This window comes from Tachysurus vachellii, chromosome 12 (genome assembly GCF_030014155.1).
Source record: "Tachysurus vachellii isolate PV-2020 chromosome 12, HZAU_Pvac_v1, whole genome shotgun sequence".
NCBI lineage: Eukaryota > Metazoa > Chordata > Actinopteri > Siluriformes > Bagridae > Tachysurus > Tachysurus vachellii.
In genome coordinates, this window is record NC_083471.1 from 23,664,935 (window position 1) to 23,682,961 (window position 18,027).

The 18,027-nt window shown below is 40.8% G+C and overlaps 2 protein-coding genes across 5 annotated transcripts in view; one reads left to right on the forward strand and one right to left on the reverse strand.

The window, feature by feature from the left end:
* Nucleotides 1–225: 225 nt before the first annotated feature.
* spring1 (SREBF pathway regulator in golgi 1) lies at nt 226–6,018 on the reverse strand. Its single transcript, XM_060882871.1, has 5 exons — nt 5,487–6,018; nt 3,519–3,675; nt 2,619–2,770; nt 1,166–1,279; nt 226–797 (listed from the first exon to the last, which is right to left on the reverse strand). The coding sequence occupies exons 1-5, from the start codon at nt 5,577–5,579 to the stop codon at nt 714–716; spliced, it is 600 nt and encodes a 199-aa protein (XP_060738854.1). The 5' UTR covers nt 5,580–6,018; the 3' UTR covers nt 226–713.
* A 137-nt stretch (nt 6,019–6,155) lies between these two features.
* The window catches only part of rnft2 (ring finger protein, transmembrane 2), a 16,146-nt gene continuing 4,274 nt past the window's right edge, over nt 6,156–18,027 (forward strand). Inside the window, exons 1-7 of one of the 4 annotated variants that reach the window (XM_060882869.1) lie at nt 6,156–6,645; nt 8,428–8,505; nt 9,836–10,212; nt 10,312–10,431; nt 11,601–11,677; nt 11,757–11,857; nt 13,379–13,532. In XM_060882869.1, the coding sequence (XP_060738852.1) occupies nt 8,459–8,505; nt 9,836–10,212; nt 10,312–10,431; nt 11,601–11,677; nt 11,757–11,857; nt 13,379–13,532 (876 nt within the window). In that variant the 5' untranslated portion in view covers nt 6,156–6,645; nt 8,428–8,458. Of the gene's footprint in view, nt 6,646–8,427; nt 8,506–9,835; nt 10,216–10,308; nt 10,432–11,600; nt 11,678–11,756; nt 11,858–13,378; nt 13,533–18,027 lie in introns of all 4 variants that reach the window. The other 3 variants (XM_060882867.1, XM_060882868.1, XM_060882866.1) reach the window with 3 other exon arrangements.

The window sequence follows — 18,027 nt, forward strand, 5'->3', positions numbered from 1 at the left end:
GTACAAACCCGCTTCGCAGAAATTTCCTAACAGCGAATGTGACGTGATATGTGATGTACTTTAATAAATAAATCAAAATAGTTTTGCTTTGTAGCTCACGCTACTATTACGCTACGTTTCAAGACTTTAAAAAAAATAATAATAATAATAATAACATTTCCGGTGTTTATTCTTTTACTTCCTTCAAAAGTAGCGTCTCTATCCTCACGGTTTAGACGAAGGGAGTCGATAAAAATGCCGTTTATTAAATTAACACTCAGCTTTAATACATAGCACTGAACATGATTGACATGAACACCGTGTCAGAACAATCTGATCCTTGGACTCCTCAATCGAGTCGTTTGTTACCTACCGCTGAGGCAATAGTATTTGCACCCACGTGTTACTCCAGACAGATTGCGTACATCTGTGGCTGACCTCAACTTCTGACATCAGTTCGGTGATGCATTTCCTGTTAAAGCAATGTATATCTAGGAGCCATAGGAACTCCTATTTCTGTGGCACGCAACCCAAAATATCATGTAGATGACGGTAAGAGATGAGGTTAAGGGCAGCTCCTTGGAAGCGATTATGTTTCGTCCTTCGTTGTCGTCGCGCCCCCCCCCGTGCCGCTTTATGTCTTCATGCTGACGCGGTCGGTTTCCGGACCGGTTAGTTCTCTTGAGCGGAGGAGAAGAGAGGTAGTGTCATTTTTATGAAAATACTTTCATCCATCAGATGGGCTGGAGCTCGGGTGGACTTTCACCGTAACAGTATTTCGCCTGGGGGTTTCTGTACGTGTTCTCATGCTGGACGCTCTGGAGAAAGAAAAATACACGAAATAGGTGGAACATACGTGCGGTGTGTGGTTTAATATATACACACGATCTAAATCTAATTACATCAGCGTGTCTAAGAGCTATATACCATTCGTTGTGCACTAGCTAGGGAGTACGACCCACAATGCACTGCAAATCTTGTATATAATAGGTTGCTGTCAAAATGATGCTATCTGGAGGGTGCAATTTTTTTTTTCTTCCTACAAACACAATGTGTTCAATAACACAAACTTCATGTGAGTCGAGTGGTCAGATATGTGACGTGTCCGCTTTTGAATGTGGCCTGGAAATGAAGCCTCAGTGTTATGGGAAAAGATTGAGTGCACTAGAGACGTGCTGTGCGCTACCTGTGACGAGGTGCGGCATTTCGCCAAACACAGCTCAAAGTGATCCTCTACTGCTGTGAAGAGATTCCGAAATCCTTCAGCGGCTCGGTTCAAAAATCGTTCTAGTAGAGGTTGCTGAGGGGGGAAAAAGATCAGAGAGAGTGAGTGAGAGAGAGTGAGAGAGAGAGAGAAAGAGCGAGAGAGTGAGAGTTAGAGAGAGAGAGAGAAAGTGAGTGAGTGAGTGAGTGAGAGAGAGAGAGAGAGAGAGAGAGAGAGAGAGAGAGAGAGTGAGAGAGAGAGAGTGAGAGAGCGAGAGTGAGAGTTAGAGAGAGAGAGAAAGTGAGTGAGTGAGAGAGAGTGAGAGAGCGAGAGTGAGAGTTAGAGAGAGAGAGAAAGTGAGTGAGTGAGAGAGTGAGTGAGTGAGAGTGAGAGAGCGAGAGAGTGAGAGTTAGAGAGAGAGAAAGAGAGAGAGAGTGAGTGAGTGAGTTAGAGAGAGAGAAAGAGAGGGAGAGGGAGAGAGAGAGAGAGAGAGAGAGAGAGAGAGAGAGAGAGAGAGAGAGAGAGAGAGAGAGAGAGAGAGAGAGAGAGAGAGAGAGAGAGAGAGAGAGAGAGATGATAAGTGTTCAGAGACAGGCGGAAAGACAGACAGACAGTGAACTACAACATACTAGCAGTGTAACCATGGTAATCGTCAACTAAACACTATTAGGAATCCCCACTAGTGAGCAGCAGAGAGTGATCTGAGTGCAGGGTGTGAACACAGGGTGAACACAGGGTGCTGTACTTCTGCCTCTCACTAGTCTATACACAACTCACAGACTGTGCTGTTCCCTGCTTAAACCCAGAGAGAGAGAGAGAGAGAGAGAGAGAGAGAGAGAGAGAGAGAGAGAGAGAGAGAGAGAGAGAGAAAGCGAGTGAGAGTGAGAGAGAGAGAGAGAAAGAGAGAGAGAGTGAGTGAGAAAGAGAGAGTGAGTGAGTGAGTGAGTGAGTGAGTGAGTGAGAGAGTGAGAGAGAGAGAGAGAAAGAGAGAGAGTGAGAGTGAGTTAGAGAGAGAGAAAGAGAGAGAGAATGAGTGAGTGAGAGAGAGAGAAAGAGAGAGAGAGGGAGAGAGAAAGAGAGAGAGAGAGAGAGTGAGTGAGTGAGTGAGTGAGTGAGAGAGAGAGAGTGAGTGAGTGAGAGAGAGAAAGAGAGAGAGTGAGAGTGAGAGAGAGTTAGAGAGAGAGAAAGAGAGAGAGAGAATGAGTGAGTGAGAGAGAGAAAGAGAGAGAGAGAAAGAGAGAGAGTGAGAGTGAGAGAGAGAAAGAGAGAGAGAGAGAGTGAGAGAGAGAAAGAGAGAGAGAGAGAGTGAGAGAGAGAAAGAGAGAGAGGGAGAGAGAAAGAAAGAGAGAGAGAGAAAGAGAGAGAGAGAGAGAGTGTGAGAGAGAGAGAGAGAGAGATAGAGAGATAGAGATAGAGAGAGAGAGACTATTGGCACCTTGTCAGGCTGAAGGCAGCAGGAGACACAGTATTCGTAGACGCTGCAGCAGCCATTGGGCAGACAGCTCTTACACATGTACTGGCCGGAGCGCGGTGCGTTCACGTTACAGCAGCCGTTCACTAGCAGGTCCTTCCTCTCACACACGTAACCTGAGAGATGAACATCATCACGACATGAAGAACTTTTTTCATAGAACTCTGAAAACTACTGTCACATAAGAGCTGGTCTGGAAATAAAGCCTAAAAAACATATAAATCTAATCTGTACATCACATAAAAAAAAAAGAAAAAAAAAAGAATAGAAGTGAAATTGAAGGAAAACTGAAACACCCTGAAACACTTTCGCTACGTTTATATCGACTCTCATACGTACTGTCAGAAGTTCTGCTCTGATGTCACAAGATATTTAGCATAATTACAGTGTTGTGTGAGAGAAAAAACAACTTTTCAACGACCTCAAACACAAGCAACGATCACATTTTAGGAGTGTTCGCTCCTAAAAACAAAACAAAAGCATCTGTTCTGTTTTTCCAATAATGCTTAGCATCGTGTTCATGATGAAGCATTAGAGAAGCTCGCGTCTCAGGACGCAATTCGGCTATACGACTCGCTGTGCTAGTTAGCGAGCTACAGTACTGTACATAGATAGATGAAGGTTTGAAATCTGAGTGTACAGATGAGGAGATGAGAATTCTCGACAGACTAAAGTATTAAAGCACCGCCGCACTGCTCTCGTTAGGTAGAGACGATGCAAAGGTTGATGCTGGTAAGAGGACGTAATCGAAAAGTATCGTAAGGTAATACAGGAAGCTTCTAAGCAAACATGAAACTCAGGATTAAGACACTATAAAGAGATTCCTGTTCAATTGCTTCAGGTTTCAAGAGTTACGTCATTTACCAAGTTCGTCAGTGAGGAGACTCTTCCCCTGGATGGAGTTCCTGCACTGGGTGATCTGCCTGCTGCTGTTGCCCAGGTTGAACTTGACTTTCCAGGCGATGGGGTGATCGGATTCCCTGGCCTCCAGCAGAGTCCGATCTCGCATGCTTCGCTCCTCCTACGTGAATGTTTTAGAATCGACGAGAAACAACAGAAGTGCAGGTTACAATGACGGTGAGCATGGGACAAAATAGGACTAGTGTGAAAAAGGGAATGGGGATGGGGCGGGGCTTCCCGATGATGTTAGTTATTACCTATGACAAACACCGATTGGTCGATTTTTATTTTTTTATGCACAGCCATATTGGTGTATACATGCAATACTTTCATTTTTAGACAATGTGTTAAATGCGATAGCGTAAATGCGGTGGGTTTAACAATCATTTTAAAAGCCTAATTTAGAGCTCACAAATTTTGTATATATTATATAAAAAATGTTATATTGTGTAAAAATAATGCCTAAATATTTATTCTACTTTTGTCAACGATTTTTTTTTTTTTTTTTTACAAAGCTATTTGTTTCCATTGCAAATAAATATTATTGTATTAAAGGTTGGTGTTTGTAATTAAACATAATATAGTAAGGATGTCTTGTGATGTAGTGATGGATGTACAGTGCCTTGCAAATGTATTCACACCCACTGAACTTTTCCACATTTTGACACGTTACAACCACAAAGAAAAATGTATTTAATTGGGATTTTATGAAATAGACCGAAAGAAAGTGGCACGAAATTGTGAAGTGGAATTATAAATGGTGTCCATGTTTTTTTTGTTTTTTTTAAACAAATAAATATCTGAAAAGTGTTGCGTGCATTTGTATTCAGCCCCCTTTACTCTGATACCCCTGACTTTGGTTGTAACATGTCAAAATGTGAAAAAGTTCAGTGGGTATGAATACTTTTGCAAGGCACTGTAGATATATAGTATTTTAAAGTTTAAGTTAATCATTTTTAAATTAATTTTAAACTTTAATTGCATATATTCACTTATTTATTTTTAGAGAGGGGGCATAGAGAAGGGGCATAGAAGCCTTTTTTTATTGCCACATATACATTACAGCACAGTGGAATTCTTTTCTTAACATACCCCAACTGAGGAGGTTGGGGTCAGAGTGCAGGGGCAGCTATGATACAGTGCCCCTGGAGCAGGGAGGGTTGAGGGCCTTGCTCAATGGCCCAGCAGTGGCAGCTTGGCTGCTTGGATCCTCCCATCAACAACCCAGAGCCTTAACCAGTTAAGCCACGACTGCCCCATTTTATACTTGTTTTTTCTTCTTATTATTATTATTATTATTATGATTATTCATTCATTCATTCATTCATTCATTTTCTACCGCTTATCCGAACTACCTCGGGTCACGGGGAGCCTGTGACTATCTCAGGCGTCATCGGGCATCAAGGCAGGATACACCCTGGACGGAGTGCCAACCCATCGCAGGGCACACACACACACTCTCATTCACTAGGGACAATTTTCCAGAGATGCCAATCAACCTACCATGCATGTCTTTGGACCGGGGGAGGAAACCGGAGTACCCGGAGGAAACCCCAGAGGCACGGGGAGAACATGCAAACTCCACACACACAAGGCGGAGGCGGGAATCGAACCCCGACCCTGGAGGTGTGAGGCGAACGTGCTAACCACTAAGCCACCGTGCCCCCCTTCTTCTTCTTCTTCTTCTTCTTCTTCTTATTATTATTATTATTTATGTTTCCATACTTCTGTAAAGCTGCTTTGAGACAATGGGAAATTGTTAAGAGCTCTATACAAATAAATTGAATTGAATTAAATAGTGTACACTATTTACTGCATAACGCAAACAGACATTGCATCTTAACCCTAAACTAGTATACTAGGGTTGTACATGTGTTATAGCAAGTCATGATGCGATATAAAGATGTCATAGAAGAGTGACTGATTGCTCACCTGCTTGAGTGTGCTGGTGAGGAAGTAAATAAGGGAGAAGCCGAACACGACCCCCAGGACCCAGCGCCTCCTCAACAACCTGCGCAGAGCCATGGAGCGTCCTGGATGTGCAGCAGATCAGATCAGATCAGATCAGATCCTACCAGGAAAATGAAAACGTGACAGGCCAGACAACCACGCGCATGCGCAGTTACCATTCGTTAACCCATTTAAATCACTATTTTAGACACTTGCGTACATTTTTTTTTTACTACAATATATACTAAGCAATTCCATGACAAAAAAAAACAATGTCTGAGTTTGTTTTTCTTAATAATACAGTGATAAAACAAACAAACAAACAAACAAACAAACAAAAACAAAAATATAGTCGGGTTAAATAAGCTAGCTAGCTAGCTAACTAGCTAACGTTTAGAATTCTCTGATAATTCTGCAAAAAAATAAGCGAACCGTTCGTACAATCTAATACTAATAAAGAAAAAATCATGAACAAAAAAAAATAAATCGTCTTGATGTGCCTCTGGGGTTTGGACTGGAAATGTAAATAAAGTCGGCATTGAAACTGACAGCCATTAGCAAACTATTGTTTTTGTCCAGAAGGCGGAAGTGCTGGATCAGCAAGGAATCTGATTGGTCAGGATCGGGTCATACCTCCGGAAACAGGAATCATTTAAAGCCTCTCTTTATGCGTTTAGGAAAATCGCAGAATATCTTTCTGTTTTGTATCTTAGACATGATATAAGACATCGGAAACAATATTTTGTTGATTAGGAAGCTATTTGGGATTTATTCATAGCTCTTTCGAGACCCAGACCTGTTGGAATCGATTCAGATTTTGATTCCCATATCAAATTGTGTTAGGAATCGATTCGAGAACTTACAACGATTTATGTTTTTTTACGGAACTCAGTTCGAGCAAATATTTGTGTAAATATATATAGTGTGATACGGATTAACTGGAAACATTGGTGTCCTACGTTTCTAATTGACCTTGAACCTAAATCGCAGTAGAACCGACTCCCAAGCTTCCCAAGCGCCCTCGTATTTCCAATTCCTAGAATCGTAGAGTCGACTCTTTTTAAGAAGTCGACTCTTAGCTTAATTTCCAGGCAATAACACCAGTTATAGAGGCTCATCTGTCATATGCAGCATGATAACGGTAAGATAAAGATGTGTGTTGTAACAAATAATGGTGTTTTCTCTTCCCAGATATGTGTATATAAAAGCCAAGAATGTTATTGTGGAGTCGCATTGTATTTACTTTATTAGCCAAGGATGCTACTTGCTAGCCCGGGTTTGAATGACAATGGCTTCACTGGGAGATGATGATGCACTGTGGAAATATTTCCTCATCTAACACATCAGTGTTGAAGGCTTTTAAATGATCTGATGAGTTGTGATTTATTAATGAATTACTAGAAGAGAGTGAGTGAGTGAGTGAAAGACAGAGTGAAAGAGAGAGTGAGTGAGAGAGAGGGACAGAGTGAGAGAGAGGGACAGAGTGGGTGAGAGAGACAGAGAGAGCGTGAGTGAAAGAGAGAGCGTGAGTGTGAGAGAGAGTGAGTGAGTGTGAGAGAGAGTGAGTGAGTGTGAGAGAGAGTGAGTGAGTGTGAGAGAGAGTGAGTGAGTGTGAGAGAGAGTGAGTGAGTGTGAGAGAGAGTGAGTGAGTGTGAGAGAGAGTGAGTGAGTGTGAGAGAGAGTGAGTGAGTGTGAGAGAGAGTGTGAGAGTGAGTGAGTGTGAGAGAGAGTGAGTGTGAGAGAGAGTGAGTGAGTGTGAGAGAGAGTGAGTGAGTGTGAGAGTGAGTGAGTGTGAGAGTGAGTGAGTGTGAGAGAGAGTGAGTGTGAGAGAGAGTGAGTGAGTGTGAGAGAGAGTGAGTGTGAGTGTGAGTGAGTGAGTGTGAGTGTGAGTGAGTGAGTGTGAGAGAGAGTGAGTGAGTGTGAGAGAGACGGAGGGAAAGAGTGAGTGAGACGGAGGGACAGAGTGAGTGTGAGAGAGAAAGAGAGTGAGTGAGACGGAGGGACAGAGTGAGTGAGACGGAGGGAAAGAGTGAGTGAGACGGAGGGAAAGAGTGAGTGAGACGGAGGGACAGAGTGAGTGTGAGAGAGAAAGAGTGAGTGAGACGGAGGGACAGAGTGAGTGAGACGAGAGGACGATGAGTGAAAGAGAGACGGAGGACAGAGGAGGTGAGAGAGAAAGAGAGTGAGTGAGACGGAGGGACAGAGTGAGTGAGACGGAGGGACAGAGTGAGTGAGACGGAGGGACAGAGTGAGTGTGAGAGAGAAAGAGAGTGAGTGAGACTGAGGGACAGAGTGAGTGAGACGGAGGGACAGAGTGAGTGTGAGAGAGAAAGAGAGTGAGTGAGACGGAGGGACAGAGTGAGTGAGACGGAGGGACAGAGTGAGTGTGAGAGAGAAAGAGAGTGAGTGAGACGGAGGGACAGAGTGAGTGAGACGGAGGGACAGAGTGAGTGTGAGAGAGAAAGAGAGTGAGTGAGACTGAGGGACAGAGTGAGTGAGACGGAGGGACAGAGTGAGTGTGAGAGAGAAAGAGAGTGAGTGAGACTGAGGGACAGAGTGAGTGAGACGGAGGGACAGAGTGAGTGTGAGAGAGAAAGAGAGTGAGTGAGACGGAGGGACAGAGTGAGTGAGACGGAGGGACAGAGTGAGTGAGACGGAGGGACAGAGTGAGTGTGAGAGAGAAAGAGAGTGAGTGAGACTGAGGGATAGAGTGAGTGAGACGGAGGGACAGAGTGAGTGTGAGAGAGAAAGAGAGTGAGTGAGACGGAGGGACAGAGTGAGTGAGACGGAGGGACAGAGTGAGTGTGAGAGAGTGAGGCTCTGTCACTTCCCTAAGCATTTAAAATCATGAGGTCTGACTGCTTAAACATAATACAGATCTCAGTCTGTATTATAAGTTATTGATATATTTGTTTTTGTGCAGCTCCTGAGCTTCTGGTGACTCAGTGGGCGCCATGCAGAGACGCCACAGCAGTAACACAGATGGCATGCCACCTGAAAGGTTTGACTTACTTTTACATACCTTTGATATAAAACATTTCTAACCACTAAACATATCAACTTCAGATCAATTGTGACCCTTTTTAATTATCAAGAAATCAATAATGATGTCATTACCATTTCTAAAATGTACATGTACGTTTTTATTCTGTACATATTTCACCTCCGTGATGCTGCATTCTCCTTTAATATCTTACGAAAATGAATCTAAATGAATGCTAATTGTTGCTAAATGCTCATGTTCGGGTTGGAGCTGTTTTTTTATTATTATACCTGTGAGACGTTGTTATTACTAGTGCAGTTGGAATTGGAGTTTAATATGAGGGAAAAAAATGTATATAATAAAATGCAAGGGTTTGCGTTTAGCTCGTAAATATGAAAGACTAAGAACTTCTAGGTAGCGGCATTCAATTCTACTATTAATATAATAATAAATAATATCATAATAATAATATTTTTCCTTTTTTAAAGACTTTTTTTCCTTTTTTTTTACCAGAATATGACTGCATACTGAACAATATATTTGCAGCCGTTTTTTTTTTTTTGCACGCTGCAAAAACTGACACATTTTTTCCTTTTGTGTGTTTTTTTTTTTTCTTTTTAAATAATGTAAGTCAATAATTTAATACATCTAATGTAGATTGATGTAGACTTGATGATAAAGGTGTTCCAGTTCATACCTTTTAGCATTTAAAACTCTTGTAAACATTGTAAAACTACTTCTTTTATTTTGGGCTTTTCCCTTTAGGGGTCATCACAGCGAATCATCTGTTTCCATCGAACTCTTATCCTCGGCGTCTTCTACTCTCGCACCGATTACCTTCATATCCTCTTTTAACACATCCTCTTTGTCCTTCCTCTAGACCTTTTACCTGCAGCTCCATCACCAACATCCTTCTACCAATATAACCATCTCGCTCCTCTGTACATGTCCAAACCAACATGATCTGTCCCTCTGATGTGCTCGTTCCTAATCCTGTCCATCCTCGTCACTCCTAAAAAGAACCTCAACATCCTCATCTCTGCTATCTCCATCTCTGCCTCATGTCTTTACCTCACTGCTACAGTCTCTAACCCATACAGCCCACTGACCCTTACAGTACATTCCCACTGACAATTCGACGCCCTTCCTGAAGCAAACCCTCTCTATTTATCCGGGCTTGGGACTGGCAAAGACGTCCATAAACAAAGTCTAAAATAAATGTACAGTTTAATCAACTGAGCAAAAAGTCATCATCTCATAACATCTGTCCTGGTCTTCTTTATTCCTGAGTGTTTTTCTAGATTAGACTTCATTCATCCATTCATCCTGATCTTGTTTCTAATCCCAGGAACAGGAGTCAAACGCTCGGATCCGAGAGCAGCCTGGACGAAGGAGGCGTGTTCGACTGTTTAAAGCCAGAGTCTCCTTCCTCGCCCCAGCAGCTTTTCTCAGGCCTGGTCGGTGTGTCCGCCAGCGCAGTGACCTCGGCTCCTTTCCAAGCTGCCGGACTCGTCCTCGGTTCTTCTTCTTCTGAGGTCTTTATACAGATGACTACGTCGTCAAGGGAGGAAGGCTCTCACCGGGCAGAGGGTGCGGCATTTCTTCCTCGGCCCGGCCAGCACCACCATCATCATCACCACCATCATTTCCACCAGTCGGGGCAGCACCGCTCCGCCCTACTTCATTCGGCGTCCTCGGCTGAGAGACGAGGCAGCAGGGACGATGGTGGTAAAAACGCTGATCGGCACTTATAAGATTTTGTAGATGATGCCCATGAGTACTTCATTCATGCTTTTTATTTATTTATTTATTTATCGCTAGGAGATGAAGCATCTGCTCCGGCTCCTGCTCTGTCCGAACTGAAAGCTGTGGTCACGTGGCTGCAGAGAGGATTCCCCTTCATCCTCATCCTCCTTATTAAAGTCTGTTTCCAGCACAAGCTTGGTGAGAACCTGATCTGAGCAAGCAACATTCAGTAGAGTCAAGAGAACACTTCTGTTTCCCACAATATATCTTTACAGGACTTTCCATTTTCCTTCTAGTTAATGCATTATTTACAGTAGGAATATATGCACTTAATGAATTTCTTTGTAATCGATCAATTAACGAATTCCTTAAAGGTGCGGTCTCCGTTGTTTGAAAGCCAATGTTGACATTTGAAATCACCAAAACAAACACGCCCCTAACCCAAATGGGTCCCACCCCTGTATTTATAGCTCCGCCCACACATAACATGTGTAACCCAGGCAACTAATGGAAAGAAATGTGTCTTTATCATAGCTGAATGGAAGAACAATACGATTGCAGATAAACAAACGAGCAAACTTTGTTTTCTTTCTTTGTTTTTATCCTCCATGTCAATGTTAAAAACCGCTTTCTGCTAATGTCACACATGCGCACTGAACACTCTCTTGAAGACTGCAGAGCACTGAAGACATGCCCCTTTCTGCTCATTGGCTACACATTTGTTTTGTATTTGTTATTTATTTGACTTAGTTTTGTGAAGCATTTCTCAAACAACCGAGACCCCACCTTTAAGTAATTTAACAAAGAAAGAAAGAGGGACGAACAGAAGAAATGCAAATATCTTTTTCTTTTTTAATGATTTATTTTTGCCGACTGTGACGACGTGTTCTATTATATTCTATATATTCTTCTTCTATTATATTAAAAAAAAAAAGACTTTTTTTAAAGAATTTGTTTTAAATAATTCGAATCAAATGAATAAATCTTATTTAATCCACATCCCCATCTTATTCTTGATTCCGATTGGTCAGAAGGCTCAGACTCTTCACAGCAATGCGCTCGTACAAATACGTTAACGTTTCCATAGTAACATCCGCTCCGTTGCGACTCCTGTAGCGGACGCTACGTATAGTCTCGGGTTTATAATAAACATTTTTTATTAAAAAGAGAAGTCTGTGACGAGAAGGACTGCTGTAATGTTTGTCATTAGTGGTCTTGCGCTAAAGTAAACGCAACTAAAAATGGATAAAAAGTCACATCACATACGACCCAGGACTAGATGTCAGATTTATTTGTCCACCCCTGCATTTCTTGCTTTATATAAGGTGTAGTGATGTGACTGGATGTTGTGGTTCTGTGTTTCTCAGGTATTGCTGTGTGCATCGGCATGGCTTGCACTTTCGCCTTTGCTAACTCTACTCTAAAGCACCAGGTGTCTCTGCGGGTAAGAGCGCGCTCTCGGGACTCTGTTTCCTTATCAATGACTATAAAGAAATAAACACTCGGTGTGTTGTTTTTCACAGGAGGACCGGTCCATCTTTGTCGCTTTTTGGATTCTGGTGTTTCTAGCAGGCAACATTGTGTATGTTTATTACACGTTCAGTGCTGAGGAGCTGCACAACAGGTCGGTGCGAGCACTCGGCTCACCGGATCGTTTTTTTTTATGTCTCCTTTTACACGCACACGTTCGCACGAGTGCTTCTGCCAACTTGCCATTTTATTTGTTTTGATTTCTTTATTGGTTTATGTTCAGAATATATGTATGTTATGTTCTACTTGCATTTCCTTCTGTAGGATCATTTATGTCTACAGAGATTGTGAGTACTTTTTTTTTTTTAATCTTCTTATTATTTTCCTCCATCACACACACATTTTCACACTCGTTTCTCACCCTTTAATTTTTCGCACTCCTTTGTTGTTCTTGTTGAAATGCCAGAGAATAGAGTCAGCCGTGCTGGAGAAACAATACCGAAAATATTTAACTGAAACCAAAAATCACAGTTTTAATTCAGTTACATAAATTATCAGCAGTTAATACTAATTACTAACTTGGGGTTAAAAAAAAAAAATATATATATATATATAATTATTTTTTAAGAACATTTTTATATTTAAATATAATATATATCATTTTTTATTTATTAATTTTTTGTAAAATATATATATATACATCTGTGTGTGTGTGTGTGTGTGTATGTGTATGTATATATATATATATATATAATTTTTTCTTTTCTTAACCTGTGTTGCACTATAAACTCACTTGTATGCAAAAGTTTGTGCACCCTGTCGTATGAAATCTTTTTTTTCTTTGCAAATAATTCACATTTATATTGTTTATTGTATATATGTTTATATTTGATTGAATTAAAATGATAAATTATTAAAACATAATTCTGACATCGTGCAAAAGTTTCGGTACCCACTCGTTAAGCCTCAGGTCCTAATAGACTCATTAATAGACCTCAATAGTCAGCTCAGAAATGATCATCAGGAGTAAACGAATATAAGACTGAAATAAATATGAATTACAGCAATATAACCCTAATAAATTAATTACTAATATTTATGCAATATTATTTTATTATAAAATAATTTTTAAGTAATTAATTATATATTTTATTAATTCTTTCTAATAAGATCTGTTAATATTTTTACTTCAGTACATGATAAATATATTGGGGGTGGGAAAGTCATCCCTTTATTATGATCACCTATTTATTTTATAGCTGTCTTTCATAGATAGAGTTTAGACTATAATAATGTAAATTCTTATTGAAATATTTTTTAATAATTAATATATATATTCACAATAAAAATGAAATCTTGAATGATTTGTTTAATTAGAAATGAATCTATTGCATATTTATGTATTGCATACATAAAATGTATAAATATTTCACATTTATAAACAATTATTTGCACGTTATTTTTTTAATATATATATTTTTTTTTAGATATTTCCTTCTCCGTATCATTGTTTGTTCTATTTATTCCGCATCTGCACTTTCATTTGTCTACATTTCCTGCTCACTCTGTCCTTGCATACATATTGGAAATAATATTGCTTTAGTTAGCTGATGAGTGGATTTGGCAACCCGGACCGTTGGTGGTTCATGTGTTTCTGTGTCTTTATGTCTCACAGTCTGATATTTGCCAAGCCGAACATCAACAGTTATGATTTCTTCGACCTGATCTGGGTGGTCGGGATCACCGACTTTGTGCTCAAGTTCTTCACCATCACTGTCAAGTGCCTCGTTCTCTTCCTACCCAAAATCCTGCTGGCTTTTAAATCCAGAGTAAGAGTCACTTTATTTCTGCACTGTGTGTTTGCAATCTTATGTTTCAGTCATCGGTAAGAATTGTCAGCATCTTGGCTGATAAACAAGCCTGTCGTGTGTGTGTGTGTGTGTGTGTGTGTGTGTGTGTGTGTTCGCTCATGTGGCACACACTATCTGAGCTCATGGTCCTCAGGGACAGGAGTGAGGTCACCTCTCCTTAGAAAACACACACACACACAGCACTGGAGCTCAGTCATGATTGCAGCATTTTCTTGCTGTGTTAAAGCCTGAATGAATTCACCCCCCCACCCCACACACACACACCCCACCCCATAACCAACATGCTCCAAATCTCCATCTTCAATCTCTCTCTCTCTCTCTCTCTCTCTCTCTCTCTCTCTCTCGTACACACACACACACACACACACTTTCCACCTCCGGAGCTGCACCCAGGTGGCTCTGTGTCAGGCAATGAGGTCATGGTCACACAGGCAGCCTTTCTTCCTTATTACTGGGCCGTGAGAATCGTTAAGATGGCTATAAATACACACACACACACACACACACACACACACACAAGCCAAGACATGTCAGGGTTACCTCTTAGTGTTATCCCGTGTATCCTGATCTTTGTGAATGGGATGTAGAAGCAGGAATCTCTAGTCGTTAGTAAAGTTAATGCCACCTTATTGTGGTTTAGTTCTTTTAATTCAAAATGAAAGAACAAATATATAAAACATCAGAAATTCTTTTGGTATGAATTAAATTGAGTTACATCGTGAACCGTATTCATTTGTAGTTACTTACATACTCGCTCTCTTTTCTCATCTTTTAAAGATTTTATCATGTTACTAAATAAAGCAGGAATGCAGAAATGCTGGTACTGGAGACTCCTTTCGTTTAGAAGACTTTATTTTGTCACATATAAATTACAGCACAGTAAAATTCTTTTCTGTTTTGGTTAAGAGTGCAGGGTCAGACATGATACAGGAAGGTTGTGAGTTCAATCCCAGGTCCACCAAGCTGCCAATCTTGGGCCCCTGAGCAAGGCCCTTAACCCTCAATTGCTCAGTTTACAAAAAAATGAGATAATGTAAGTCTCTCTGGATAAGGGCGTCTGCTAAATGCTGTAAATGTAATGTATATACAGCCCCTGGAGCAGAGAGGGTTAAGGGCCTTGCTCAAGGGCCCAACAGGGACAGCTTGGCAAAGCTGTGGCTTGAACCCTTATACTCTAATCAACACCCCAGAGCCTTAATTACTTGAGCTACCACTTCCATTAATGCTGCATAAGCATGTACATAGTGATAACCTCCCCATTTATTACTATACATTGTTCTTTCTTTAAAAAAAACCTTTAATAAAATTTATTATTAGACGCGAGTTACGTAGACGTCTGTCATACAAGTCCCTGTGAACGAGCTGCAACCTTCTTTCAATTACAGTTTCATCTATTATAAAAGCGCTGGTTTATATCCGACGCCAACACCGGTGTGCAAATGTTTGCATCCTCTTAGGACCCAAAGTGTCAAAAACCACAAATTTAATCGAACCATTTATCATCACAGGTGACATTTATGTAGTGACTGATTTTGTGTTTAGAGAACAGACATCGTCAAAATTATTTCTTGAGGCTGAGAGAATTGTTGAAGGCTTGTATTTGGCTTGTATTGGGAAGTGCAAAACACATTAACAAATCCGAAAACACAAGAAGTCAGACAACCCGGAAGAGGGAGGTATCGTTTGTGAATTGAAACTTACTGATCATTGGACAAGACACCTGTCACTCAAGATATACAGGTATGGAATCTTATGTGTAATGTTTAAAGTTCATTCATCTTCTACCGCTTATCCGAACTACCTCGGGTCACGGGGAGCGTCAGGCGTCATGGACAGAGTGCCAACCCATCGCAGGGCACACACACACTCTCATTCACTCACGCAATCACACACTAGGGACAATTTTCCAGAGATGCCAATCAACCTACCATGCATGTCTTTGGACCGGGGAGGAAACCGGAGTACCCGGAGGAAACCCCCGAGGCACGGGGAGAACATGCAAACTCCACACACACACAAGGTGGAGGCGGGAATCGAACCCCGACCCTGGAGGTGTGAGGCGAACGTGCTAACCACTAAGCCACCGTGCCCCCCATGTGTAAAGTTCTCCGTTTAAATATAAGAAAATAACAGAATTAATCCACAGTAATCCATTCCATCCATCCATTCCAACTTTTCCCTGCGGCAGACTGTTGAACTTCATGTATACCTTGAGTGACAGGTGTCTTGTCCAATGATCGGTACGTGTTCCAATCACAAACCAACCTCTTCCGGGTTGTCTGACTTGCCGTTGTGTTTTCGGATTTGTTAATGTGTATTCAGATTTGTTAATTTGTTTTCGGATTTGTTAATGTGTATTCAGATTTGTTAATTTGTTTTCGGATTTGTTAATGTGTATTCAGATTTGTTAATTTGTTTTCGGATTTGTTAATTTGTTTTCGGATTTGTTAATTTGTTTTGCACTTCTCGGCCACCGTACTGACATAATCGTAACCTGAAAAACTTTGTAGATCCCTTAATGTAAATCATAAAATGAAAAACTCTACTAAACTTGGCTACTAAAAATCTCTTTCTCTCTTTCTTTCTTTCTGGCTGTACTTCATAGCCACAATCTGTTAATTGATGAGCAAAAAAGATTAATCAGTGTTTTTAAATGAAGTACTGCCCTATGTGGAATAAGATTAATGGTGCCCCAGGCTTTCCTGCTCAGGGGACTCAGCCCTGCTTGCCCTGCCGTTCCTTCTTTAATAAAGTTTTCCTTTATGGTTATTATTAGAACAGAAGCGTAAGTGTTGTTGTCAGAAGTAAAGCTGAAATGCATCCCTGGCGCTGCTTTTTTCTGTCACTGGCACAAGTCCAGTATGAATTCGTAGGCGCAGAGAGGAAACAGTTTGCATGAAACTCTGGCTAAGATAAATTGCCTGCGTGGGCAGGTCGCAGGACCCCGGTGGGCATCTTGCACGCGTCCAACGAGGGTGATTAATTGCTGTCAGAGAAAATCCGAGCAGTCATTATGCATATGGATCTGGAACTGGTGCTGGAGCCGCTTGTTAGCTTGGCGCCTCCCTGAACAGTAGGGATCTGTGATCAGAACAGATTCCCTTCTATCCGTCTCAGCAAAGTTCTTAACTAGAAACTGAGTGCCCAAAACTATTAATTTAAATAAAGCAAAATGTACTAGTTGAACCATTTATGTTTTTCCCAGTTGCCTCTGATTAAAGATCATCATCTTTCATAAACTGATACTGTTTAAGGGATCTGGGAAGATTTATTCTTAATGTAAACGTCAACAGATCTGTAAACGTCAACAGATCCCTTAAAGCAAACATCAACAGATCTGTAAACGTCAACAGATCCCTTAATGTAAATGTCAACAGATCTGTAAACGTCAACAGATCCCTTAAAGCAAACATCAACAGATCTGTAAACGTCAACAGATCCCTTAATGTAAATGTCAACAGATCTGTAAACGTCAACAGATCCCTTAAAGCAAACATCAACAGATCTGTAAACGTCAACAGATCCCTTAATGTAAATGTCAACAGATCTGTAAATGTCAACAGATCCCTTAAAGTAAACATCAGATCTGTAAACGTCAACAGATCCCTTAATGTAAACGTCAACAGATCCCTTAATGTAAACGTCAACGGATGCCTTAATGTAAACGTCAACGGATCCCTTAATGTAAACGTCAACGGATCCCTTAAAGTAAACGTCAACAGATCCCTTAAAGTAAACGTCAACAGATCCCTTAAAGTAAACGTCAACAGATCCCTTAAAGTAAACGTCAACAGATCCCTTAAAGTAAACGTCAACAGATCCCTTAAAGTAAACGTCAACAGATCTGTGAACGTCAGCAGATCCCTAAACGTAAACAGATTTGTTAATGAAATCAGATCCCTTAATGTAAACGTCAACAGATCCCTTAACGTCAACGTAAACAGATACACTAACACACACAGACCATTCATCTTTAAAGCAAAGCAATCTTTTTCATAAACGTTTACATTATTAAAAAAAATCTTCGCCAAATTGTAATTTCAGTCAATTTACCCCCACAAAAAACAAGAAGATAAACAAAGGAACATTTGGAACGGTTTAGTATGAAAACATCTTAAGTTAAACTGATCCCTTGATGTAAATACATCCCTTAACCTAGACAGATTCCTTAACGTTCCTTAATCCATCCACTTGTTTGTTTTTGTTTATACAGTTTTTCACAGGCCACAATTTTTATTTAATCTTCAACCAATTTGGCTCAGATGATCCTCGGACTAATCGACATAAAAGAGTGAAGGATTCTTACCATTTAAAACTGCAGAACCTTACAACAAACAAAGGCTACTAACAGAAAAAAAGGCCTTAATATCTAGCGTATTATTGATATTTTGACGATGTATTTGCGTCCACATGTACTAGCTGGAGGGGCGGAGCCACCAGAGAGATCTGCAGA